At 45.9% G+C, this 25580-nt stretch overlaps 4 protein-coding genes and 1 long non-coding RNA gene across 12 annotated transcripts; 2 read left to right on the top strand and 3 right to left on the bottom strand.

Annotated features, from left to right (window-relative positions):
- Positions 1 to 345: 345 nt before the first annotated feature.
- Positions 346 to 18176, bottom strand: LOC6496220 (RNA-binding protein fusilli). 8 transcript variants are annotated; one of them, XM_001960436.4, is made up of 13 exons: positions 16912 to 17498; positions 13710 to 14018; positions 9923 to 10186; positions 8302 to 8578; positions 8138 to 8227; positions 8028 to 8082; positions 7106 to 7216; positions 6726 to 6996; positions 6224 to 6550; positions 5993 to 6139; positions 5670 to 5931; positions 1536 to 1780; positions 346 to 1461 (listed from the first exon to the last, which is right to left on the bottom strand). In XM_001960436.4, the coding sequence occupies exons 2-13, from the start codon at positions 13836 to 13838 to the stop codon at positions 982 to 984; spliced, it is 2658 nt and encodes an 885-aa protein (XP_001960472.1). In that variant the 5' UTR covers positions 13839 to 14018; positions 16912 to 17498; the 3' UTR covers positions 346 to 981. The 8 variants fall into 8 exon arrangements, with proteins under 8 accessions (XP_001960472.1, XP_014763689.1, XP_032306234.1 ...); XM_014908203.3 differs by having other exon boundaries at positions 5993 to 6550; positions 16912 to 17500; XM_032450343.2 differs by lacking the exons at positions 346 to 1461; positions 1536 to 1780 and having other exon boundaries at positions 2862 to 5931; positions 5993 to 6550; positions 16912 to 16977; positions 17029 to 17506.
- On the top strand, positions 17599 to 18347 carry LOC26515177. The gene is made up of 2 exons (XR_004309861.2): positions 17599 to 17734; positions 17896 to 18347. It is a non-coding gene; the product is annotated as an uncharacterized LOC26515177 (long non-coding RNA).
- On the bottom strand, positions 18329 to 20455 carry LOC6496219 (mannose-1-phosphate guanyltransferase alpha). Its single transcript, XM_001960435.4, has 4 exons — positions 19784 to 20455; positions 18967 to 19669; positions 18641 to 18905; positions 18329 to 18577 (listed from the first exon to the last, which is right to left on the bottom strand). The coding sequence occupies exons 1-4, from the start codon at positions 20029 to 20031 to the stop codon at positions 18477 to 18479; spliced, it is 1317 nt and encodes a 438-aa protein (XP_001960471.1). The 5' UTR covers positions 20032 to 20455; the 3' UTR covers positions 18329 to 18476.
- A 206-nt stretch (positions 20456 to 20661) lies between these two features.
- Positions 20662 to 21422, bottom strand: LOC6496218 (V-type proton ATPase subunit F 1). The gene has a single exon (XM_001960434.4). The coding sequence runs from the start codon at positions 21196 to 21198 to the stop codon at positions 20824 to 20826; it is 375 nt and encodes a 124-aa protein (XP_001960470.1). The 5' UTR covers positions 21199 to 21422; the 3' UTR covers positions 20662 to 20823.
- Positions 21423 to 21876: 454 nt separating this feature from the next.
- LOC6494359 (importin-11) lies at positions 21877 to 25564 on the top strand. Its single transcript, XM_001960433.4, has 2 exons — positions 21877 to 24095; positions 24352 to 25564. Exons 1-2 carry the CDS (start codon positions 21990 to 21992, stop codon positions 25480 to 25482), a joined length of 3237 nt encoding a protein of 1078 aa, XP_001960469.1. The 5' UTR covers positions 21877 to 21989; the 3' UTR covers positions 25483 to 25564.
- Positions 25565 to 25580: the final 16 nt, after the last annotated feature.

Genomic DNA, 25580 nt, shown 5'->3' with positions numbered 1-25580 from the left:
TGGCAGATGCAGCATAGAACTAACTAGATGCTGCAGAGCTGCACCTGCCCGACAGATGGGTTTTAATCTATTTTAAATGTATGTAACGGTAATGGTACGGTGCGACCGGATGATGGTTCACAACGACCGTGTCCTTCGAACGGGTCGGTGGGACTTTCGTCCGTTTGTAACGCCATTTGTCAGCGATTTATCATCCGGCGAGCGGATTATTTATGATGGAGATATACACATCCGCATCTGTTCTGACTATCGAAGATAGTTGCATTAATTGATTCGTAACGGCATCCGGATCAAAGTGAATTTGTTAAGCCCGCTCAAAATAAATGATACCGACTTTTAAACATTCGATGATTTCAATTTGATATATTAAATAAATGTGTTTATTTATTAAAAACAACTGATATCTTTTTATTGAAAAAGGATTGGGTAAACGGCGACAAAAACAATGGGTTGCACTGTTGCAAGTCGCATGTTGCAGACTGCAGGTTGCAATTCTTTTCACGTGAACACGGAATAACAATATTAAAAAATGGATGTAATCCTAGGGATACAAGGATAGGTGCGCTAACTGATTGGCTTTTTCAATAACATTAACATGCAGCTAAAAGTACATACACACATACATATATGCATAAAGATAGTTGTATAAATAATTTGACTATTGACTAGGGATAAATTTGTCGATTTCTTTGCGCTCTCTTCACTTCGCTAATTGGCTAATGTGTATATTTGGATATAATGCAGCAGCTGAATAAATAAGACGTCGAATGGATTGCACTGGGGCACTAAGCTAGCCTTAGGGGACATACAGATTAGGGAATATAAAAATTCATGAGACGGCGGGGAGATTCCTTCGTTTCGTTCAGTCCCACCACGTGTGTTGGAGACTCGGCTAGCTCCTCGCCATTTTGGTTCTCGGCTGGGCAATGGTTTGCTTTCTTCGATTGGCAAGACAATAAGCTCCGCTTTCGCGCAGTAGCTTTACGATATGAATAGCTCCACACACGAGTTGCTCACAAGAGGTGTGGCAGCCGCTCCTCCCGCCCCCTGGCTTCCGGTCTTTAGCGGGGGCACACCAGTGGCGGAAGCGCCGGCGGATGCCGTTCCGTGGTTTGTGTCTATACTAAGAAGGGACTTTGACGATGTTTCAATTCCCTCCTGGCCATGGGCAGCCTTCGTGGTTGTCGAAGCATTGGGTGTGGCATTCTCCTCTGATCCGTTTAAGGTGATGGCTGGCAACATAGGAAGGGACAACTTTCCGGAGCCAGAACTGCAGCTGGAGCTGGAACTGGAGTTGGAGCTAGTATTTCCACTACCCGCCGACGTGGTGGGAGAGAACTGCTTTGGCGGCACAAAGGACACAGCTGCCTTAGTGGGCGTGAGTATCAGGCCGGTGCTGGTATGCGGTATGGCCACACTGGGTGGCGACAGTGGAGAGGGCGGGAAGAAGTCCACCGGGTACTGCATTAAAACAGAGAATCAAATTATGAATCTGAATAGAATTCGAATTGGGAAATAGAGGGAATATTTCTTACCAAGGGTTGTGAGGGCGAGTGCGCCCCCGGCTGACTGTAGTAGGTGGTCGGGGAGACGGGTGGACTCGGGTACGGCCAATAGACAAGCGGCGGTGGGTAAAACGCGGACGCCGGGTGGTGCGGGTGATGCTGAAGGTGATGCGAACGTGGAGTGGCCAGAAGCGGAGTGTGCGGAGGTGGAGGTGGGGGAGCTCCACCAAAGGCTGCGTACGGGGCCCCAAAGTGGGCGCCCAGTAGAGTGGCACCTGTTGAAAGAAAAATAAATTGAATTAATCACGGACAATATTTGAAGTCGTCTAATTTATTCGGGACACAGAGATTATTTTCAGAATTCTAGGGGTATAAGTGTTGTGAGTATGGCATCGCTGTTAAATATATTTGGGTGGAGAGACTTTGTACAAGATGTATAGTTTCTTTTGTCCCGTGTTATACAGTCGATCATATCCGCGAATCATCTCAGTGGTTAGCGGCTGTCATTGCATTGCGGAGTTGGTCAACTTGTCATTGCATTTTGTTAGTAGATTAGTGTGAGATCTTACGTCCGTAAGAAACTGCCAAGTGGTTAGTCAGGGGTTAGCTGTAGGTAAAATCGAATTCAAATCACTCACCGTTTAGACATTGCAAATGGTAGGATAGACATAAATACTTTGTATTTTGTATTTTTGTTTGGAACGAGTATCTTACCACCTTACCACCCAGATACCATGAAAACAGTTGCGCACAAAAACGAGTACAAATTTTGGAATATGTTTGGCCGATTGTTGTTTGTTTAATTTTGAGATTCGATTTTCTTGTTTTAATTTTGTTTGATTTTGATATTGATTTTGAATCCAAGCACCAGGCCTCGCGAGGCTCCCGAAGACCCGTTCAGACTTCGCCGAGTTACATACAAGATGCTTCTATATGACTAGTACGAGATCATGATGGACACTCCACTTAGGGTTACTAGGTAGTAGTATATTTATAATGTAGCTAGAGCATAGTGACGGAAACAGAAACCAAACAAACTCCGCACAATCCACTCCCAGCAGCTCGGCTTTTGGTTGCTCCCGCTGAAAACGCGATCGAGTATAAAGCTAAGCCCAAGCCCGATACCCCAGTTACATGTACATACATATAAGGTGTTTCATTGTATGGGGTGAGAGACAGGGGTAAGGACGAGGACGGGATAAGGGGTGGGGTAGAGACGAGGAGTAGTTAGTGAGGATTATACCCAAAATGATTCTCATGAGGGGTTTTAGTAGGTCTGCAGATCTTTGAGCCTCTACTCTTCGAGTAACACACAGAGCGAAATAGATGATGATAGAGAAAGAGAGAGGGGACAGATAGGCGGTATGTCGTATTTTATTGATGTAAAAAATTAATTAAAAATTTGTTTGATAAACATCTAGTGGTATAAAGAATGGAATATCAAAAATCGTAGTTTCCAGAAAAAACATTAAAAACTGATGTGCGTTAAAACTAGTTAAGTAGATATTACTGTTTGTCGCTTGTTGTTAATTTTTGTTTTTGTTTCTTTAAGGTGGCCGCAAAACCCGTTTGGAAGCCACTCGATTGGCAATAACAAAGTAACACTATGGGTTAAATTAGGCTAAAGATTAGGCTAGGCGCTAGGCGATTCTTTCCCATGAGCTCGCCAGGACTTACTCAGTTTATCAAGTAGAGCAGAACTCAGTGTTAGACGCAGCTAGAGAAGGGTGACGAGGGAAAGGTTTGGAGTTTGGGGATCTAATCGAGACTTTTGTTTACTCAAAGAAAGTAAAAGACTCCCACGAAGAGTCAAGCTCATTTAAATTGTAAAAAAGTAATAAAAACGACGTATAGTTAGGACAGCCTTACTGCTAATAAAGCATATTGCAGGTATACATATGTAAGCCCGAGTCACCATTAACCAGTTATCATCCGATATGCAGACTAGACACAACTTTAAGACAACAAGCTCTAGACTCTAGCATCTAGTTGAGGTCCCGAACTTAATTAGTGATGACAGAGAACACACAAAACAGTGGAGGCATTGACAGTTTCAGAGTTTGAGAGGAAGAGTGATAGACCCCGGTTGCGACTAACACCAGTTACGCACACTTAAGAGCTACACCATAGACATCTAGGTACTATTTATACGTGTACGGGAGTACGGTATTGCAAGTCAAAACGATGAGATTATTATTATTGTATTAAATAATTGATTGGTGTTAGCTGCCATGGAGAGACACGGGAAAAGATTGCCGAGTGGATTAATATGCAAACCCATTTTACAATTTTACGATCTTAAAAGCTAGTGTATATAGTATTTATATAGTATGTAGTGTATATGTATATATCTCGATCGGCACACAACTCCACCCATCGACGGTTATTCCATAAAGTGCTTTTCTTACAGAACAGGGTAACTTGTTTATAATCGCTTAACGTGTGTAAACCCTCAAACAGTTTTCGCCTTAGCTATCGGATTCGGTTTCGGTTTCGGTTTCGAAAACGTTTTCGATTTCAAGTTCTTCTTAAATTTGCGCTGAGCCAACACCTGACGCCGTTCATGGGGGGACGGAGCGGGCGGATTCCATCGGTTGGGGGTGTGGTAACCAAAGGGTAGACATTAAAATTAGATTGCACTGAATGGGCGGGGGCCCAACATCGAATCTAGCTCTCTCCCTCCATGAACGACGTTAGCCTCTGTTGATTGCCTTCGAGTCGGTGAGCAGAAGGGACTACAGATCGGTTATATATATAAATGTATATCCTCTTCCACTTAATACACGCCCACACACACGCAGCTATACTCATACTCCAAGCTTTTACAAAAAATGCAATTAAATCCGTGGAATGCAGGGTAGAACAATGGCGATTGGCATTATACTGATATAGACGCATAATCCCATATATCCTATATCTCCCACTGTTAGCCTTGTGTACTTATGCTTATGTATGGGTGATCAGTGATTAGGCGAGTGAGTGGGTGCCTGCGTTTGTGTGGGGAGTGTCAAATATCTTATTGTTCGCTTAGACCATACACAAATATTCTTAGCCTACTACGAGTACTCCATACAAGAAAAGTACTTAAGTCTACACTCCAAATTGGTCAAAATTAAGCTCTAAAAATGTCTGGTATGTGGTTTGTGTGTACATGAGAAGGTTAAATGTATGGGTGCGCTTGTATTATTATTTCAACACCCCTACCCACTCGCGGAATGTTGCCGAAGTTGGAGTTGGCTCTTAAATGCTTTCAATGTGAATATATTCCCGAATTCTAAATTCCCGGATTGTAGTAGGAGTAGGCGCTACTGGGATTTCGGGTTAGGGCTCTTTTTGCTGCGCTGGCAGCCACAGCCGCTGCTCCCGTTGCATCCTGCTGGAATGCATTCTCATACGACCTCTTCATTGACGAGTTGCTGGCGGGAGCTGCCGCTGCAGCTGCTGCACTTGCACCGGCCACTGTGGCTCCGGCTGGTGCCACGCCCACTCCCGCTCCCGCTCCTGCAGCGGTGGGCATATAGCTGAGCGGAAAGGGCGGCAAGTAGGAAGCCGAAGGCCTTTGCATAAGGACAAACTGGGGCTGCCCCTGCTGCAACATGGCGCTGGCGTATAGTTGTTGCTGCTGCTGTTGCTGTTGCAAGTACAACGGATGCTGCTGAAACATAGCACTTGCGTAGAGCTGTTGCTGCTGCTGCACCTGCTGCTGCTGCTGCTCGGCGGCCAGAGCGGCAGCGGCAGCCTGTTGCCTCACCAGGAGGCTCTGCTGAGCTATAAACTGTGCCTGCTGCTGTGCCAAGAGAGCCGGCGTGGCAGCGGCAGCTGCTGCTGCAGCGGCGGCAGCACTCGCGGGCGATGATCCTGGTGGCGGTAGGGAAAAGGGATTTAGCGAGTATCCTGGCGGGGCTAGAGTCACTGCAGCCGAATGAGCAGCCGCTGGCTGAGTGGCTATAAAGGAGGCCAGTCCGCCCGCCGAGGCAGCCGAGAGATTCGGCAAAATGGCCGTCGAGGAGGCAGGCAGGGTGTGAGAGGGGGCGTGGCCCGGAACATGCGAGTGTAGATGTGGTGGGGGGTGTGATTGTGTGTGGGAGTGGGTGCCGCCGATTGGCGACTGGGAGGCAGTGCCAGTAGAGGCCGATGCCGATTGACCTGCCGAACTGAACATACCCGAGGTGGCCGCAGCCAGCAGCGAGGGCTGCTTATGGGGGTGAGAATGGGCATGGCCGTGGTGCGGGGGCGGTGGTTGAGCCACCGGCGACGCGAGGCCTCCATTAAGGACCATGTTCATGTCATCACCGGAGCACTGGAACACTTCGATGTAGCGGAACTTCTTGCCAAATACCATAAACTGGTTGTGCTTGCGCTGGGCACACAGCCGGGCCGAGTCCTCCGAGTCCATTTGGATGAAGGCCTCTCCACTGGGTTGGCCCTGAAAGTTGCGAACATCAATGCTTACAAGCCTGGCCAATTATAAGACTGGAAAAACTCACCTGCGCGTTGATCACCATATGAACACCCTGGTATATAATGTGTTTGGCAAACCCGTCAAGAAAGTGAAGTATGTGCTCCACCATCGCCTCGTAGGGTAGTCCCCGCAGTCGGATGCAGTTCCTTGTTGTGCCCGATGTGATGAGATGCTGTGGAGGGGGAGGCACAGGGGGGCACAGGTTAGGGGAGCTGGCTGCGAGGCCGTGAGCGGCTAGGCCATGTGTGGCACCCACCTGCGGCAGCAGCGGAAGCTGCATCGTCGGCAGCTGAGCGATCAGCGGGGGCTGGCTGTGGTTTCCTCCCGACTCGTAGTTCTTCGGGTCCATGGAGCGGTTAAGAACCTGCTGTACCTCGGCGGTTGTGGAGCGGAATAGCTCAATGTACCTCTGGCCTATAGACTCCCGGTGACGGCCCAGTGCTTTGGCGGCATCCGACTCGTGGGCGAACAGGACAAAGGCATCCCCGGTGGCTCGTCCATCCGGTTTCTTCACAAAAAGCACGCCCTCATTGCCATCCAAGACATGGCAGGGTGCCGTGTCACCAGTGGTGAAAAAGTCCAGCTAGGGAAACACATTTATAAAATTACAAATTATATAAGTTAATTAGAAAGCCTTTAACCTGAGATTTAGATCACAGGTTAGATTTTGTTGCGTAGTTTTTATTACTAACTTAGTAATAACTTATAACAGTAAGTTTACTAGTTTATCAACAGTTTTGTATATCAACAGTTCTTACCACTTGTTTGGCGGTGCAGTCGTAAGGTAGACCCCGCATCCGGATGATGACCTGGGCGCCCTTGGAAAGGAACGCCTGCGCCTCATTTGATGCACCGCCGGCGATGGCCAGGAAGTCCTCGCCCGAGGCCCGGTACACTTCGATATACCGGGTGCCGATGTGATGCTTGTGCCGTTTTAGAGCCATGTCGCGGTGCTCCTGGGATATAAAACGGATGAGGGCTTCACCGTTGCGCCTCCCCAGCGGAGAAAGACAGAGAGCAACGCCGCCCCTAGAAGGAGAGGGGAGCGGTTAACAGAAGATAAAGTGGGTCGCTGTGTAATCTCCGACGAGCTGACCCCACTGATCCGGCTTATCAATGGGTTGCACTCATCACTCACTTGGCTACGTTGAGGCCGCGAAAGAACTTGGCGATGTCCTGGTCGCTGCTCTGCCAGGGTAAGCCTCTGGCCCGCACAATGCAGTTGCCGTCGATCTCGTCGTCAATTGAGCTGGATGAGAAGTAAAATAGGAATCGGTTAGGAAATCTTTAAAAGCTTTCCCCAAGGAACGGTTATGCAACACGTGATGGGACGAAACGGCGTCGCAGTCACGTTCTGCAATGTGCAGCCAGAGTTCTTGGCGATTACCAAGTCGCATAAATATTTTTTGCTGACTCTCCCAATACAACACACACTCGTTCTCGACCCGAAACAATACAGAATGTCATGCATAAATGGGCCAGTAAAAAATACGAATAAACCAAAACGAATAATGCGAAAAATAAAAACACGAAGAATCTATCTTGGCAGCCGGACAGAAAGGAGTTTCAGTAACTTATAGTAGAAGTAGGGGTTACCTCTCTGTGCTAATTGAATATTTTATAGTAATTGGTCTAAAACAGACCTTAGGCAGGCCTTTGGTGGTTGAAATTTTCCAATAAGATCGGGCGATAACCACAGAGCCCTACGATCCGTTTCGATGCCACCCGATACGTTTCGATCCAGAGACGATCCCCTTACATAGACGCTCCCGAGCTCTTATCGCCTCCCAATCCAAATATCGACTGACGTGAGCGGCGCTCCCAGCTCGGATTTGGGAGCCACTTCGGGTGCCGTCTTTCAGTGGATTCTTTATGGGTTTTCTGAGTGAGTTTTTTCTTTGTATTCAACAGAAACAGAACTTGAATCAGCTGAGTGTGCGGCTTCAGTAGCTCCGAGTCAATTCAGGTTGGGTTCGGTTGAAATGTGTTGGGTTTGGGGCTTTGTGCTTGGGGCTCGGTTTACAGAGAACTAGTTCGTTGGGCCTGTAGGGAGTACTCACCAAATTCCAGGTTCCAGTACCAGGTTGACCAATTCGTTTGCAGCAAATGTGTGACCTGCATGTAAATATTGTTTAGAGATCTAATTAGGGGGGCAGCTGTTGGTACTTACCTGCCTGCAGCAGGGTCTGGATCACAGTAACCATGTCGCGAGATTCGCGTATGTAAAAGTCTTTATCCTCCACCGATAAGGTATTGAGTTCTGCCAAAAAAACATAAAAATTGGAAAACCATAAGAACACCTGGGTAGGATCTCTCGGACTACACAGGACTTACCACCCAACATCTCGGCGATGGACTGCGGCATAGGCAGCGATGGCGCCTGCAGCATCTTCTTGGCATCCTTGACGGGCACCAGGGCATGCGCCAGGTCGCCGGACTTGTAGCGCAGGAACTCCTTGCGCAGATCGCTGAAGCGGTTGTAGTAGGTCGGCAGCTCCAGATCCTTGGCACTGGCCTCCCGGTGGAGACACTGCCTGAGCGGCAACTGGCCGTCGGTGACGAGCTTGATCTCAGTGTCGTGGAGCGAAAGAGAACGAAGGTAGGCATCAAACTGAAAATAGGCTAGCTTATTAATTGCTCGAGATATTGCCACGTCGGGAAGGGAGCGAGACAAAGGTCAAATATCTGTCACCAAGGTAGGGGCGAAAATATCCCAAACATTCCACTCGGACGAGAGAGGAAAAGTAGACTCACATTCGCCGCACCAATTCCGTTACTGGCTTAAACCCGTTTAGTTGCCGGCAATTATTGCCAATTAAGTGAACAGTTTCAGCCATGTCATGGTGAGTAAATACAACATGCGGCTTAATGTCGCATTACACCCTGGACACGATAATCAAAATCGCTTCAGAGCAAGGAGTGCGAAGCACAATCCGCATGACATCACTAATCCCAAACCTGCTTTCAATGCAGCTTCTCCGGCTGCCTCGTTATCTATGAAGTTCCGATGGCTTTTATTGACCCTATTGACTGAAGCAATTAGTATGCCACGCTTGTGCTGGATATTTCCAATGCGTCACGGGCTGAGCTGGAAACAAATCCCGAAGATGCATCCCGAAGATGCAGCATTCACCTGAATGGACTGTTGCCTAAGCCCTATTCATAGCTCCCTTCTCAATTCCTCCGAAAAAATAAATCTGAAAGTTCCTTCTTGCACTCGCGTATCTCTGTATCTTTTATCTGTATGAACTGCCAATAACTTAAGTCCAATGTATGTACATTATTTTCCAGCGAGGAGAAGATGGTTTGGAGCCGAAGCTGAAAAAAATGGGAGTCAAACGTGGGAGGGGGCTTGCCAGAAGTGTTCCCCTTATCGGAGGGTCTCTTAGATAAGCGTTGGAAGGGGCGAGGGCAAAAGTTGGTGGCGAGGCAGTCGCAAAGGTTACACTCTTATAATTTTAAAATGGATGGGCATAGCGCATGATCTTGGAACACTCCTAAAAGAAAATAGACTTTTCATCGTGATTGGAAACGCTAGAATTAGCTTTCCGGTCGTCATTCCATCTGATAACCGTTTCTGTCTGATGTCCTACAAACTTAGAACATATGCTGAGTTTTTTCATTCATAATGATGAGTCTACTTTTTCACTGTGTAGCCAGATTTCCATTGATAAGTCACAGAAGTGGGATGTCTCAACATGGACCCACAACGACTCATTCTCTTGTTTTTTGAGAGGGTGGGTTCCATAAATAGACCTTTTATTTTTTACCCCTACTCTTCACGTGCATTTGGAAGTCGTGGGTAGTGCAGGCCTAATCTTATCGGATACGGTTACCGGCTCTCCGGCTGATAACAGCCCAAATCCCAACAACCCAAAACGACCCAAACAACGTGCTCCGATTATGGCGTGGATGGCAAATGGACTTGAATCCGATTTGTTTGGATTATGCGCACCTCGTCGATAGCCTCGCTCAAAGGTTTTCCCGCCGCCTGGGCTTCTGCAATTGGGAGAACGAGTTCCGTGTTGTGGTTGTCCAGGCTGCTGCAGTTGCCACTTCCAGTGCCATTGTTGCTGGCGCTGGCAGCATCCCCGATCGCCAGGGGCGGGGAGCTGGCCGTGTGGTTGGTTGTACTCGAGGTGTCCGAGGAGCTCGATATGGTGCGATCCTTGATGAAATAGCCATCGGGTCGCACGAGTATTTGTTTGGTGCCAACGATCTGTGGAAAGAAATACAAATATTTAATGAGATGCCACATTGATTTAATTCCATTAATTTTGTAAAACAATGAAAAATTGATAAAACTTAAAATTTGTAGCTTGTAATAATGAAATACTTGAGGAAAACTAGCCACCAATAGTCGTAAGAAGCTTTCAACATCGTATAACAGATATAGAATGAAAAAGACTATCATCATTACTTGCAAAGTACCACCGCCTAACAAGCCACTGTTTCCTATCAGTGTCGACCGATAGTAAGGACCATCGCGATTAAAATCCCCCAAAGACATACTTCAGGGTATACTTCTGGGAAGGAACATTTCGGAACCTTCAGTGACTTAAAAACTGAGCTTACGTCAACGGATATGCAGAAAGGAAAGGTGAATTTAAATCCGATTTGGGCCTTACTACAGGTAGATGAGCTCTATGCAAATTCCTCACACGATCAGAAACTTACACATTGGGGGTAGGCTTTTGGAAGAAAGCTAAATCTACACGTTTTCTTTGTTTTCCGATGGCGTCTGGAGTCGATTTGCATAGGCTTTGAATGCCAAAACAAAAAATTAAAAGGAAGAGGGGATGTGGGACTACGATTCCCGAGGAAATGAAATATGCATGAGAGTCGCACCGTAAAGTCATGTTAAATTCATCGGACTCACATTTTTGGGTTACGCCGGAGGTTAAGGAAGCTCCTAATTATGCCAGCTTTGGATAGGGACAGCTTCGATATATATTCATATGCTTTAGGAAAGTGTATTTATTAAACTACTAGTGCACCTCAATGAAACCCCAGAACAGACAGATTGAGATTAATCTAAGCCAAGAGTTCTAATTGGTTCAAGTAGAGCCGGAGAGCCGGCTGGCGAGATTAAGAGCAGGCGCCCCTCTCGGTACTCCACTCGGGCGACTTTTTCAGTTTGATTTGCGAATGTTAATTAACTTTAATTGTTGCCATACGAGTCATAACTAGCCTGTAATTAACATGCCAATTACACCGCATGGCTATACATATGAGTGAGTGTAAACCAAGCCAATAGCACTTGCACCAAGAAATCTACCGCAGACTGTCAGAGAAATTGTGCTGAAGTGGCGGTAGAAATGGATCGATCCTCTATATCATAAACAATCGTGCAGCGGAAAACTCCGTTTCCGTTTTGGGAAAGTATCTGCAAACTCTTCTGCCAATCAGCTTTCTTATCACCTGCTGCTCCCCGAGCTGTCCCAAAAAGATATTCACAGTCCACTCCATTAGGTAGACAAATGGCAGACAGAATCGGTCAGCATATCGGCCAATTGGCCATTATGAGGCACGTCAGACTGTCAATTACGGCAGGTGGGGAGCTCCAATGCCAAAACCCCAGCCCACTGCTGTCAGTACTGTCAGAATATTGGGACCAAGCTGACGAAGTCCATTCGGTCCAATACCGAACAAAATGAGGTATTAACACGACTCTTTGATATAGTGTCACTAGTCTGACTCTGATAGTATCAAATCGGAAGGGTTCTGTGACAAACTGGAAAATTGTATTTTACTCTAGAATTAGGATTCAAAATTTCGTAGACAGACTTTAGTATATTTTTCTGGTTTCACGCTATTGCCGCGTGATCGAATATTCCAAATAGAAAAAAAAACCGATTTTAAACCACCACTTTCCACCAGTTTGCAATACTGTTATAGAGCATAGTTTAGCGCAACTATTAGCATAAATTTCGCAGATGAAGGCATATAAATTATATTTTATTCAGAAGTCTGGTTTCAACTGACATAGCTCATTAGGTTTCCAAATTTAAGGAAAGGCTGCAGGTGGAGGGGGAGGAGGATTTTGGAGAAATTCGATCGTCTGCTGACCTCATGACCCCGCTAAAAATAGCGGGAGAAAAGCAATATAATAATATAATAATATCTTCGGTGGGGAATCACCGCACAGATTAGCATAAAAATTGGTTTCAAAGACATGGCCCAACCGCTTTGCGAAAGCCACACTTAGCTGGAAGCCGGAGTTTAAGCTTTTAAGTAATTAATTCACAATAATTTGCCAGCTGGAAGCTGCTATGGCGGCGGGTCAGGGCTTAAATTAGAGTCTTGGAGTCTCTCAAATCGCTCAGAAATAGAAGCGCCCGTCTGTAATTGCGGCCCTCCAATGTCGCCATTAAATGCCACTTAAGATCAGGAGTTTTCAGAGGGGAGCTGCACTTACGAAAATATTGCGTGCTCGTCATAAAATCGCGACAATGTCAGGCAAACATCTCTCGGACTCCGCCGCCACAGCAAATGCCAGCAAATAACGTCAAGAGCCCCCGACCCGAAAGTACACACAGATCACAGACAGATATCTAATGGCCGGGCAATTTCCTTCAATAGTTCCAGCCGGTGCGAAAACAACCTCCATCTATCCATATCTACATACTTATATACCTATACCTGTGCCTAAGTCTGTTTCTATATCTTTATGGATAGGTCTCTGAACACGCAGCCTCCCACGTAATTCACAGGTACAGGTTTTTGTGTGCACTCGAGATTGCAAGTATTGGGCAAATAATATTGGAAGCATCATTATTGAACCCCCACGAATTGTTGAAACAAATTGGGAAATTAATGTAACTTAAGTTATTTTTTTATTTAGCTTCTTCACTTCAAAATCTTGTATCGGATCTTAAAACTATCGTTTTATTTAATTATTTCAAGCTACTTTTAGATTCTTTTAATTACTGAGTATACTCTATTTTTGATATGAGTTAGGCTTTACAGTTCCATTCCCAGGATGTTCAGTCTCAGCCGCATTACATCATTTCCATTTTGAAAATCTTCGGTGTGCTTTCTTGGAAAACTTTGCTTTGGCGCATGACAAATAACTTTTAATGGCCCCGAGGAGGGAATTTCGTAATCCCATGGAGCCCTCGCTATCGACGGGACAGCCAGTCTATCATGGGTCGGCATGCCCTTAGCCACCTCGGATGTTTAGAGATTTTTTCCAAACAATTAGTGTCAAACGCTTGGTAAACTCAAAATATGCAAATACCCATATACATTGTATTCGCCTCCCTGTCTTCCCATGAGGGATATTCCCCCAAACATAAATACTTATATTTAGAATCGTTCAAAATGAGGAGTGTTGATCTTAGTAAATACAGACTAAACAGAGATATACCCACTAATTAGAAGTATTTCTTTTCTTTTCTTTTTCTTTCCCTTTTCGATTACGACTCAAAATCAAAAGCTCAAGTTCTGTAACTTAATGAACGTCCCCAGTTGAAAATGCAGGCCGACACTGTGTTGCTATTAGTGAGTACCTATGTATGTGTGAGACTTGGGGCTGTTATCGCTCAGCATTCATTAATTAAAGCGTAGACGACATTCGAGTCGGATCAAACAAAATGGTGGTCAGTGGGCGGCGCCATGGAAGATGCCTTCAGAAGAAAATATAAAAATGGCGGCATGACCGACACATTCAATATCAGGTAGACCTTTTTCAATAATCTAAGAGAAGTGCATATTCCTTAGCATACTTTAAAGAGACTCACCTGGCCGCTTGTCACCTCCAGCAGCACAAAAACAAGCAGTATGATCTCCTTTTCGTCGGAACCCAAGCCAGGTCCATTTTGACCACAGGTGGCAATGTAGAGTGAAACAATGTGTTCGGGAACCTGCATGGCTGTGCTTCCGATTGCTGTGATGATAGTGCTCCTAAGATGATGGTAGATCGTGTGACAATATATTTTCTATATCCTATCTATTACTAGTGATGCTCCTCGATCCGAAGCTCGGGCCGCATATTCAGGGGTTAGCTTTGGGCTATCTTCATCTCAGGACTGCTCGGCCTGCGGCAATGCCTGAAATTAAAGTGGTTGCGAAGGGTAGAGAGTTAATTACACAATTCAAACTGAAACTGCAAACTGAAAAGCTGAAAAACTGCACACTCGGACTTTGGGCTGCATATTAAGCAAGCAATAATTACAAGTACGTTCAAGAAATGTCAAACAAAGCGAATCGGTTTGTGGCAGAGTCAAAAGTTTGCCAAAGCCAAACTACTATATGCACCTAAAAGTACATATACGTATGGGGAAATAGAGAAGAAAGCCAAAGTCCGGAGATTCGCGTAAAACTTGGCAAAAGGTTGACACCGCGACACCTTGCATATGCAATCCATCGCTCCTTCGCCCGCCCTCCTCCTGTCCATCAGTCCCTCAGACCGTCAAATTAAACCCACGTGTGGTGTTGCCAGGTTTCCCGCCATACGTTGCCGCTTTTCAGCTGCATTTGTAATTGGCAGCGGCTTCTATGTCTCCTCCTAAGCTGACGTCAAGGGGGTCAAATTGAAATTAAAGTATTAACCCCTAAGCTGTCGATTTGAAATTTAATTTCGCCCAACAACAAAGTCGCAGGGACAGACATAAAGTGCGATAAACAGGGAGCGGACGAAAAATTACAGTGCAATTTTATGAGCATTTTTAATGTGAAAAGCTCAACTCCTAATGAAAACACAAGTCTCGCAAAGTTCACCAAAATGGCGCTCGTGGGTTAATCGGGGCGCGCAGGCGCAACTCGCAAGTGGCTCTTTGTAGTTGTCGCTGACTGTTCTGCTCTTTTGTTGTAATTAAAAATTTTAAATAATGCATACGTGCAAAAGGCCAGGCTTTCGTAATTAAGCCACTTTTAAGTGTTCCTCGTGTTTTGAATCTGATCGGAGGAGGGACTTTTACAGTCAAGCTCTCTAACTTGAGCATCAACTGAGACATACTGTCAAAATATAGGTTTTTTAATTGCCACAGGTTGCAAAGATAATGTTTTAAGTGCTATTTGAAAGCTTGATATAAAAGTTCAGGACAATAGCTATTCGTACAGTCAAAACATTTGACAGCCGAACTTCCTTGATTTTGTGTCTCTTTTCTGAAGCATAATGCTGCCTTTTTATAGTCCACACTTGACTAATAACGCGCAAAGCCCCGGGGGATTTATCATCCAGTCTCAGTGGTTGGCTTTTTCAGTTCCAGTCCCCAAGTCCCCTTCCTGAAGACTGACCATGTGGTAATGAGCGATTGCGGTCATATCGCGGCTCTTGTGCAATTTGTGACGTTTGCTTTTTACCTTTTTTGACGTTTTTCTGCATCTTGGGCTGTTGGACCGCCCTTTCGGCTGTTTTCTACGTTAACGGAAATCTTCGTCAATAAGCGCGTTCCCACGTTCAAAGAACTCTATAAAAAATAAAAACAGCAGTCTCTCACTTCGTAACCTTTAACCCGTCGCTACTAACCCTTGGCTTAACCCATACACCGAACTGTAATTCTGTTGGCCAACGGTTCAATGTTGTAATTTAAGGTAAAAGGCACACTGGTGCTCTATTTCCGGTTCCGGATGGAAATGCGTACGAGTGACTTAAGCCCTCTGAGCCCATAAAACCGTATGATTTGCCGCCAACTTTCGAGAGTGGCATATCATAAGTACGAAGCTTATGAGATAGCCCATGTGCGTTTAATTGATTGCAATGAAAAACGATAGGGAGGTATTATGCCGCAGGTTGTTTTTCACTTTCATTGGACATTTGATGGGATAGTAAAATGCTGCACCTCTTGCACACTTGGTTATATTCCCTTCATTAACGAATAACGGTAAGCTCTCTGGGCCCAATTAAGCTAAATAAAGAATGGCCGAGGAAGACAATGGGAAAGCGTTGGGCCTTCATTAAATAGAAGAAACCCAAACCCAACTCACTAACCCGAAATCGAGCCACAGGTGAACTTCACTAACATGAACTACAGGTGCTGTGTATCACTTTGTTTTAAGATTTTAAAACGAACTGTATTTTATGAAACAATAGAGTATTTCAGCTGATTTTTTTTCTGCAAAGACGATCGCCCCGACCAGTGGCCGTTACGCTTTTGAGAGATAATACCACGAAAGTTGGTGATTAAGTTCGAATTAGTGGCAGGCGCAGCAGGAGATGAACAACGACAATGCCCAAGACACAGCAGCGGCCAGCAGAAACTACTAATGCAATTAATGAATTGCTGCCTGCTGATTGGTAAACCAGAAAGTGAGCAGATTTTACTTTGTAGTTTTTGTCGGACTTGGTTATTAAATTATGAATTGCGCAAGTTGTTTTGTTTTTGTATTGCTCCGGCTTGCAAATATGTTTTTATTTTTATTTGTTGCTGCTGGCGTGTGCCATTATTCGTGGTTATTGCAGTGGTGTTGCTGGTGTTGCTGATGTTGGAGCAACAGGAAACTTATGATTGCGCAAATTGCTGTCGAGAAATGCCAATTGCCGAAGTTATTCGAAAAAAAAGTGAGGTGGAAGAGGAAAACGTTTCAGCCCCTTGCAGCGATCTCCTTGCCTCCTTTGGATCTCACGTTAGCAACAAGTGCAACGCCATCAATAAGTCAAATGTGGTTGCAATCCGAGCTAGCTATAAAATACGCTGCATCCTCCAAGAACTTTTACCAACCAGCTCGAATATTAAATTTATATCTTCAGAGTAGTATTTGCGTCAAGGAAGCATCATAACTGTTGCAATTCCGGAGGCCTAGCCGAAAGACTCTCTTCTGAGCAGGGTATTACAAACAAGTCTTCCTCTCTTTCTCTCACCGCGTAGCCATTTCTCTAACTGTAAATTTGTTTTCACTTTGTTTAGCGCATCAGCTTACTGTTTTTTCTTGTCTTGCCAGTCGTTTTTGTTGGCGTGTCCATTCATTTTCGGATGTTTAATAGATTTAAGTGCCACTTACAGCAACAAGAGAACGGTTCTCAATCGGATTCTCTTCTCTCGATCGCCTCTCCTGGTGATGGTGCTGCTACAGGTGGTTGGTAAGTGATATCTTGAGCTCTTAAATGTTCACCTTTACCTTCTCCTTCCTTCTCTGCTGCTTACTCTCTTTCACTCGATTAAACCGTTTTCTGTAATTTTTTTTAACACGTTGTATACATTGCAATTGTTGGCTTTTCACAATTTTTGGATTTTATTGCACTTTCTTTTCTTTCGCGCGCACTCACACCTGTACTATTGCTGCGTTTTTTAACGCCTTTAAAGGCTTTCAAAATTGTTACTTGGCTTGGTTCAATTGCCTAGTTCATGTTCTTGGTACCACTGGATTCGAAATGAGAAGACAACAAAAAACAAGTCACTTGTTGCTTCTTTTTGCCTGTTGCTGCTGCTACCACTTTTTGACTTGTTGTCTTTTTCTAGTTTCTGTTTTTTGTGTGCGTGTGTCTACAGGTGTGCGTGCGAGAGTGTGTGCAAGTATGTGCCTGAACTTTTTAACCACGGCGCGCATCCACTTCGCTTCAGGTTGAAAAAACAACTGATCGTCACACCGAAACCCAGGTAACCACCAAGGTAGGAGAGCGAGCTGCGCTTTCGGGCTAACGGGAGAGCAACACAGAGCACCTGAGAGCCACTCAGGTGGCATGCCAAACAAGATTCCAGCACGCACATACTAACAAAAACAACATGAACCAAGCCTGTGTTTGCCAATAGGCAGTGGTTGGAAACGCGGCAGAAAAGAGCGCAACTCCGCAAGATAAGCTGGGCTTACAAGGTGGTGTGAGAGGGTAAGTACGAGCTCCCTTTTCCCCCAATCCCTTACAGTTTCCCACGCTGCGCAAGACAGTTCCGCTCTGTGAGCACGGCAGCCTCTCCCACTCTCTCCCAACTGAAGTTACCTGCGTCGTTTACTCACTCACACCTGTGTTGTATTTGTATTGTCTCTCAGCTCTTCCTCTTCTTGGCTCACTCAATTACCAACGGGAATAAAGAACTGCCCACGTAGAATGCACCACTCACCTGCTTATTTATTCCTTTTGGCCAATGTCATGTTAAGTAAGCTTTCCACATCTGCTAAAATATATATTTATTTTAGATATTTAAATCCGTAGGTTTTGCTCTTAAGGGCGAGACTCCGAGCAAAAGCAACAGGCGACGACGACTAACTGGCTGATACTTGAGGAACGTAAACGCGTTTTGGTCTAAACGAGAGAGAGAACCTGTGTGAGTGTGCGTGGGTCGCTTACCTGCGCCTCACGCGTGACACGCAGGTAAACCTTATCGATATCAGTCTTTAACCCTTATACGTTTAGTTCTCATGGTTTGCTGGATACCCTTCGTAAATGTTAAATGGACAGTATCTAAAATAAAATCAAAAATACTTTCCCGCCTTCCCGAAATCCACACCCATTTATTTTAAGGGCAAAAAATTTAATAGTTCGATTTTGGGAATATTGCACAATAGAAACGTATAAAATGGCATACTGATAAGGATAGGGCGCAATGCAAGGCATGGTTATTCTCACCACCTCACAAGATGATCTCGTTCTTGAAGCTGCGACCGAGTTCCTTGTGCGGCAAGACGATGCTGTTGAGCAGTATTTTTTCCGCGGGAACCTGTACGAAACAGCCTAGGAAGAAAATGGGATTGTTGGTGTCCAACTATATTCAAAGCCAAAAAACTTGGAACATACCCAAAATTGTAATCGAGGGGTTGAGCTTGCCCTCGTTATTGAACAACGGTGGGTTTTCCATTTTAGCGAATGGTTTATTTGGGTCCGGATCACTGGGAGTGCCTTCCACGCGGGCCCAAGCTCCGATGGTGGAACCACGACCCACAATAGAGTGCAAAACTAATGTATGATCCTGGATATGAGCCTGTTCTAGGACAATAGACTCCCGGATGCGAACTCCAGGCCCAATGGTAACACCTGGTCCGATAGCAACATTTGGACCCAGCTTGCAAAAAATTAAAAGTTCTAAGAGGTAAAGTAAATATATAAAAAAAAAGAGTACATACCACTGCGCTGTGGTGGACGGTGGCACTCGGATGCACATACACATCGGGCAGCACAGTGCAGATCAGGCTCCCATCGCCTTCGCCTCGCTTCGTGCCTACGTTAGCTAGCCTCTCCGGATGCGTTTTCTTATAGAGCCCCAAATAGTGTCGATTAGCGTAAATGGCCGAACCAGCTGTCTTCAGCTGGGACCACCAATTGGGCACTGGCATGGCGAAGAGCTTATCAGTCCCCGCCAGTGGTGTAAGCACTTCTTGCTCCCACTTGATGTGGCCTTGCTCTCTGCCATTACCGTTCCCGTTGCCATTACAGAATCCCTGACAGCCATATTCCTGACCTCTCGAATGGAAAATCTGCGCTAGCACTGTAAATATATCCATGGAACATACATACACGCCGCAATTGATAAAGGTTGATACGTATGAACTAGGTTTCTCGACGTAGTGAGAAACAGCTCCAGTGTTGCGATCAAAAACCAGACATCCGTAGTGCAACGATTGCTGACGTGTGGCCTCCGTTGACATGATAGTCACAAGAGCGCTGGATGGGCGCTTCTCGTGGAAGTCCCGCAGATCCTGAAGCGGGAAATCAGCACAAACGTCTCCGTTAAGTACGAAGAAGGCTCGGGGATTTCCGGCACGAATTTGATCTCGAAAATGGTACATTCCTCCAGCCGTTCCTAGAGCGGTAAACTCCTGTAGGTATCTGCAAAAAGTGTATCATTTTAACGACGAAAACAAGAACTTCAGAACATAGTCTATGGAAAGCCACGTCACAAATGAGATTCCTTAAGCTGCCTAGCTTTGCAGAACCAATTACCTGATGTTTATATTACTGCTGCTGTATAGGGCCTGCATATCGCTCACGAAGCCCTCCATCTGAGTCTGTGGATAGTATCCAATAATGAGGATCTCTCGCAGATCGGGTAGCTGTGCACAGGCCTCGATATGATGGGCAATCAAAGGACGCCCAGCCAACGGGAACAGTGGTTTGGGTGTGTCCAGGGACAGAGGGCGAAAGCGGGTGCCCTTTTGGGGCCCACCGATTAGAATAACGGCCTTTAGCATTTCGGAGGCTCCTGTTTCCAGTGTGCGTGTTTCAACAAATGACTAATGCCAATCAATCAGCTTGCGGAATGGATATATCTTCTGTTTACGTTGCCACCGAGAAAATGTTTGTTCTTTCAAACAGCTGATTGCGCTTACAGCACTCGAGCTCCCAACAGTATGCTAGCCAGTTTGATAAGACGCTCTTCCAAGTTACTTTCATTTATTTAAAACTGTCGTAAAATAATTTTATATTAGTATTAACACAATGTTTTAGCAATGAATGACCATAAATCATTGAGAAAGTTTTAAAAAAGACTCAGGGAAGGCATAGACTGTTAGAGACTCGCAGAGTGATAAGAAATTTAACAGAGAGCTTACATAGCTGATAAAAAGAGACATCTATTGTGAATGGTTGCAAAGGTATTACAATTTATACATATTGGTGTTGTTAATTTTTTTATATTGAATTAATAAATTATACTTTAATTAAACAAACAAACAATGTATGTTTTATAATTTTCACCTATGGTAAGGGTTGGGAGTTGGGAAATCGATAAAACTTTCAAACTTTCTTATATTCTTTATACTGCAGGCCTGCTACTCCATTTGGCCAAAGCCATCTTCACTTTTATTGATGTTTGCATGTGGTTCATTATTTAAACTATATTTATTCAACAAAAACCATTTAATATACGTTTTTAAATACACAATCAGAACAAAATCAAAGCACTGACTCTACAGATACATTAGGCGAATTAATATGGAAAGCAATACTCTGACGGTGGCAGCTGATGCCTAGATGGATCCAAGTTAGCGCACCAGGTCCTCCGGGTTGAACATTCCACGGGCGCGCCTCAGAATGGAGTCCTTGCTGGCGTCGTATGGGTGATCCTTGGAGGGAATCTCCAGTACGGCAGGAACTGGAGAAGTATGTGCGTCGATCACATGGCGGATGAGCTCGGCGCAGTTCTGATTGATTAGGATTATGTCGATGTCGTCGCGCTTGAGGAAGCGCTTGAAGCAGTCCTCAATCTCACTCACGGCCGTGTTTTTGTCCACGACCATGAAGTTGGGGTGGCGATTTTTATTGATCTCTCCGACGCCACCCAAGAGGAAGCCCACGCAAGTGTCCTCATCGCCAATAACGCTGATCAATTTTCCCTTAATTGCGGAGTGCAGAGCCATTTTTTAGTGGGTTTTTTCGGTTTTTTAGACGAAGCAAAGTGACAGCGAAAATAAAAGCTCTCTAAAGGTAAAATCTGTGTGTCAGCTGCTCTCTATCACATGACACGAATAGAGTTGGCAGTATAGCATTATTCTGGCCAACTTTAGCCTTTTTCCTCTAGGTGTCGAGTAGCTTATAGCCTAAAATGTAGAATATTTTTTAACAAATAAACACAAAACAATACACACAAATTCAATAAATAAATTTTAATGTATTTCGGTCCAATATTGTCTAACCAGAGAAACAATCGATACATCGATCTATGTAAAAAAAACATCGATACATCATAACATTTATTTTTTTGTAGGAATTTTATATTTGAACATTAAACATATATGCTTTAACTTTGACAAAGATTCCTAGGTTCAAAAGAATCAGAGTCAAAAAATTTCCCAGTTCTTTTGTTCAAAAAAACTACCGGATTCTAAAACAAGACAACAAAAAACGTTAAATAAAAAAAGTTTTAAGAATATATATATATATTCAATTCCCAATATATATTCATTATATATATATATATAATTCATATCAATCCGTAAAAAATGTTGTTAACGTAATTTTTAATATTTAGGGAAAAACAAGTTTTAGAGGTTTTCACTCTGAAAACTTTTCAGAGCTAGCCGATTAATTATGGGTGGATATCCAAACCGACATTTGACAACACTGACCTCTTGCAAGAAGCAGCACGCGCCGCAGGATTTTGCCAATAATTTTCGCAACTGCCCTCCGCTAATTGAAGAGGAAGTGGGCAATGGCTTTGGCAACTGGAGCGGCGGCTACGGTGGAGCAGCTGGTGGCGGAGACCCTGCAGGCGGCCACCAACCCGAGTCATGAGATAGTCCAAAAAGCGGAGGCCCAGCTTCGGGAGTGGGAGCAGCAGCCGGGTTTTTTCCCCACCATCGCTCGATTGAGCATGAGGCGGCAGTCGCGGAGTGCAGTGGACGCTGCCTCTGACGCGGAGGTCAAGGTGCGCTGGATGGCAGCTGTGTACCTTAAAAATGGAGTGGAGCGGTACTGGCGGCCCAACTCGCGGCAGGAGCTGCCAGCAGAGCAAAAGCAGCAGATCCGAGACGTACTGATCCAGCATTATGATGCAGAGGAAGTGCCTCAAGTGGCGCTTCAGGTCGCAGTCCTACTGGGTCGTCTAGCCCGCACGGATTATCCCCGCTTCTGGCCGGATTTGCTGCCGACTCTAATAAAACAACTTCAAGCCTGCCGCACCGAAGCGGAATCTGGAGCGGAATGCGCTCTCCAACAGCGCATCCTTCTTGTGCTGCACTACGTACTGAAGGCGCTGGCCTCTCGCCGACTGATGGCCGAGCAAAGGGCCTTTGAAGAGGTTGGCTCCCAGATCTTCAGCTACTTGGCTTGGGATATTTGGGCCCCTCTGACGGCTCGCTTCCTACAGTTTGTACGAAAAGAAGAGTCCGTTGCTCTCAGTGCGCTCCAGCGGTGCTATGTGGTGATGAGATCACTGCGAAAGCTCGTAGTCTATGGCTGTGCCAAGCCGTACAAATCTACAGACCACATGAACTTTGTGGAGCAGCTCTTTCAACGATTACGCCAATGCTTGGAATTGCGCTATGAACTGAGGATGGGCTCCATGACGCCCGTGACGTCATCTATACTCACCGAACTGGAGCGTTTTATTCTGAAAATGATGAAGACTCTTAACGAACTGATGGAGCGGCATTCAATATCTTTTGCCAGATTCGTTCCCGTGGCCCTAGAGTTCAGTTTTCATTATGTGTTCCACGAGGGCACAGCCTTGATTTTCGATGCCGGTGACCGGATGAACTTTAGCACGTTTGCCATCCAGGCCCTGAACATGTTGAAAGGAATTATGTTAAGCGGGAATGACACTATCAGTGCACCAGCAGATGGTTTGTCGGGAATGTCGTTAGAGGATGAGTTGCTGGCCGGCGCGGCCCAGAGTCATGCCAAGTTCTTTACGGCGGAGAGAGTGACATATATCTGCGAGAAAATTGTAACCCACTACTTTCTTCTAACACAACAGGAACTGGAGGAGTGGCAACAGGATCCTGAAGGATATGACCAGGACGATGGCGGTGGCGACGCCTGGAAATATGCTCTCAGGCCCAGTGTGGAGACTTTGTACTTCACCTGCTTTACGCAGCACTCGCAAGTGATGATCCAGGAGGTTCTGCGCTTTGTTCGTCGCGCTCAGCAGCTCCAGCTATCCGCCGACTCAGATCTAAAGGCCATCCTGTTGAAGGACGCAATCTACAATGCGGTGGGCCAAGCTGCATTTCATTTTTTTAATAAGCTAGACTTTGGGGCCTGGCTGACCTCGCAACTATTGGCGGAGCTACGCGTAGAGGCTCCGAACTTTCGCATCCTGCGAAGACGTATAATTTGGCTTGTTGGCCATTGGGTGGGCGTGCAGCTGCCCCGCGAACTTCGCCCACTTGCCTATGAAGCATGCCTGCATCTCCTTCGACGTCAAGAAGATATGCCTACTCGACTGGCCGCCGCGCGCACCCTGAATCTTTTGATCGACGACTTTGAGTTTATGCCCGAGGCGTTCCACCCATACTTCCCCTCTCTTTTTGAGGCCCTCTTTATGCTTCTGCATCAAGCCGAGGAGTGTGACACTAAAATAGTGGTGCTTGGCACCATGACGCTGCTCGTGGAGAAAATGAGCGAGTACATCGAGCCGCAGGCTTTGCAGTTCATTGCCTACCTGCCAATGCTGTGGCGCGAAAGCGAAGAATACGATCTGCTGCGTTGCGCCATCATTGGGACCCTGGAGCAGCTCGTACGCACCATCCGAGATGTCCCAGAGCCCATGAAGCCGTTCCTCTATAGCGTCATTAAGCTGAGCACAGACCTTCAGGTGAGCTATACTCATACTCATATTAGGCAGCAGTTGGATAGGGAACGGAGTCTAGCGGTCTTTTTGGGTCTATAGCGAATGAAATTTTGAACGCAGTTGAGTCTTTCCAATCGCATCCATTAATCAGGTAATGAGTTTTTTCGATACTACATTTTCTAAATTAAAGAAAATAATAAATTCTTATTCTAACATTCTAATGATAATTCCATGGTTCTACCCACAAAATTTTAATGATAAACCCATGCTTCCCCCTCAGCAACACTCGCACGTCTACCTCATCGAAGACGGCATCATGCTCTGGCTGGCTGTGATTGGGAACTCCACGGCTCTGACCCCGGAGCTGTTGGCTCTGTGCGACCATCTGCTGCCCATCATCGAGATGTCGTCGGAGAATTTGCGCACTGTGCTGCAACTGATCCACGCCTACATACTTCTAGATGCCCAGGCCTATCTGAGTCGTTATGGGGAAAGCTTTGTAGCCTACTGTGTTCGCTCCTTCGAGGACATACGTGTGGAAGGAATTATCGCAATGTTGCGGATATTCGAGACGTGCCTGAAGACGGACGCGGCGATGGGACTGCGTTTGGTGCAGCCGGCCCTTCCGTTCGTCTTCCAGCAGGTGTGCCTAAAACAGGAGTACCCCATGACAATGGGCTGGTATTTGACCATCGTGGCCCGCACCCTGCTCATCGACCAGACTGTCTTCATGTCCGTAGTGCAGGAGTTGCCGCAGGCAGATGCCCTGGCCCGTATTCTGGACGTATGGATCGAGATGTTCCCCATGGTCCCGGACACCCATGCCGAAAAACGAAAGCTTTTCTGCTTGGCCTTTGCTTCGATTTTCGGCAGCAATGAGCTGCTACTTGCCCGCCTACCGCACATACTCCAATTGGTTGACGAAACCCTCGGCGAGGTTATGGACAAACAGTATGCCGTCGCAGAGGAAGGAGCCGCGAAAACCACCCCACGCTTCTATGATTCTCTGGTCATTCATGACGAACACGAGCTGGACGATCTGCAGCAACAACTTGGATCGGGCGGCGGCGAGGACTTTCACTCCAAGGGCTATTCAGCCAAGACCTACCACGACGATCGCCACCGGCAGTTGGTTTTAAAGGATCCCGTCTACAAGATACCCCTGACCGAGTACCTCAAGTGGCAGCTGCAGTCGCTGCAGGTGCAGCTGGGAGCACAGCGGTACGAGCAACTTATGCGTTCCGTGGTGCCGGAGGTTTTGGAGCGGATCACCATGTACATAGAGCAGACGGTGCCCAAAGCATGCGTGGTGTGCGCAGGCTCTTCTGGAACGGGAAACGGCTTCGAATACGGTTCGGGAGCGACGTCTGCGGACGACACCCTGGCCGGTGGATCGGTGGAGTCCGGCTGATCCGGACTGCTGTGCTTCAAAAGCTTTCTAATCTTAGGTTATTAATGTATTTTGTATTGAAATTATATATTTTTAATTGTTATTTATCTTTACTTAAA

Source organism: Drosophila ananassae, chromosome 3L (genome assembly GCF_017639315.1).
Source record: "Drosophila ananassae strain 14024-0371.13 chromosome 3L, ASM1763931v2, whole genome shotgun sequence".
In the NCBI taxonomy this organism is placed as follows: Eukaryota; Metazoa; Arthropoda; class Insecta; order Diptera; family Drosophilidae; genus Drosophila; species Drosophila ananassae.
This window is presented reverse-complemented; position numbering and strand designations above follow the sequence as displayed.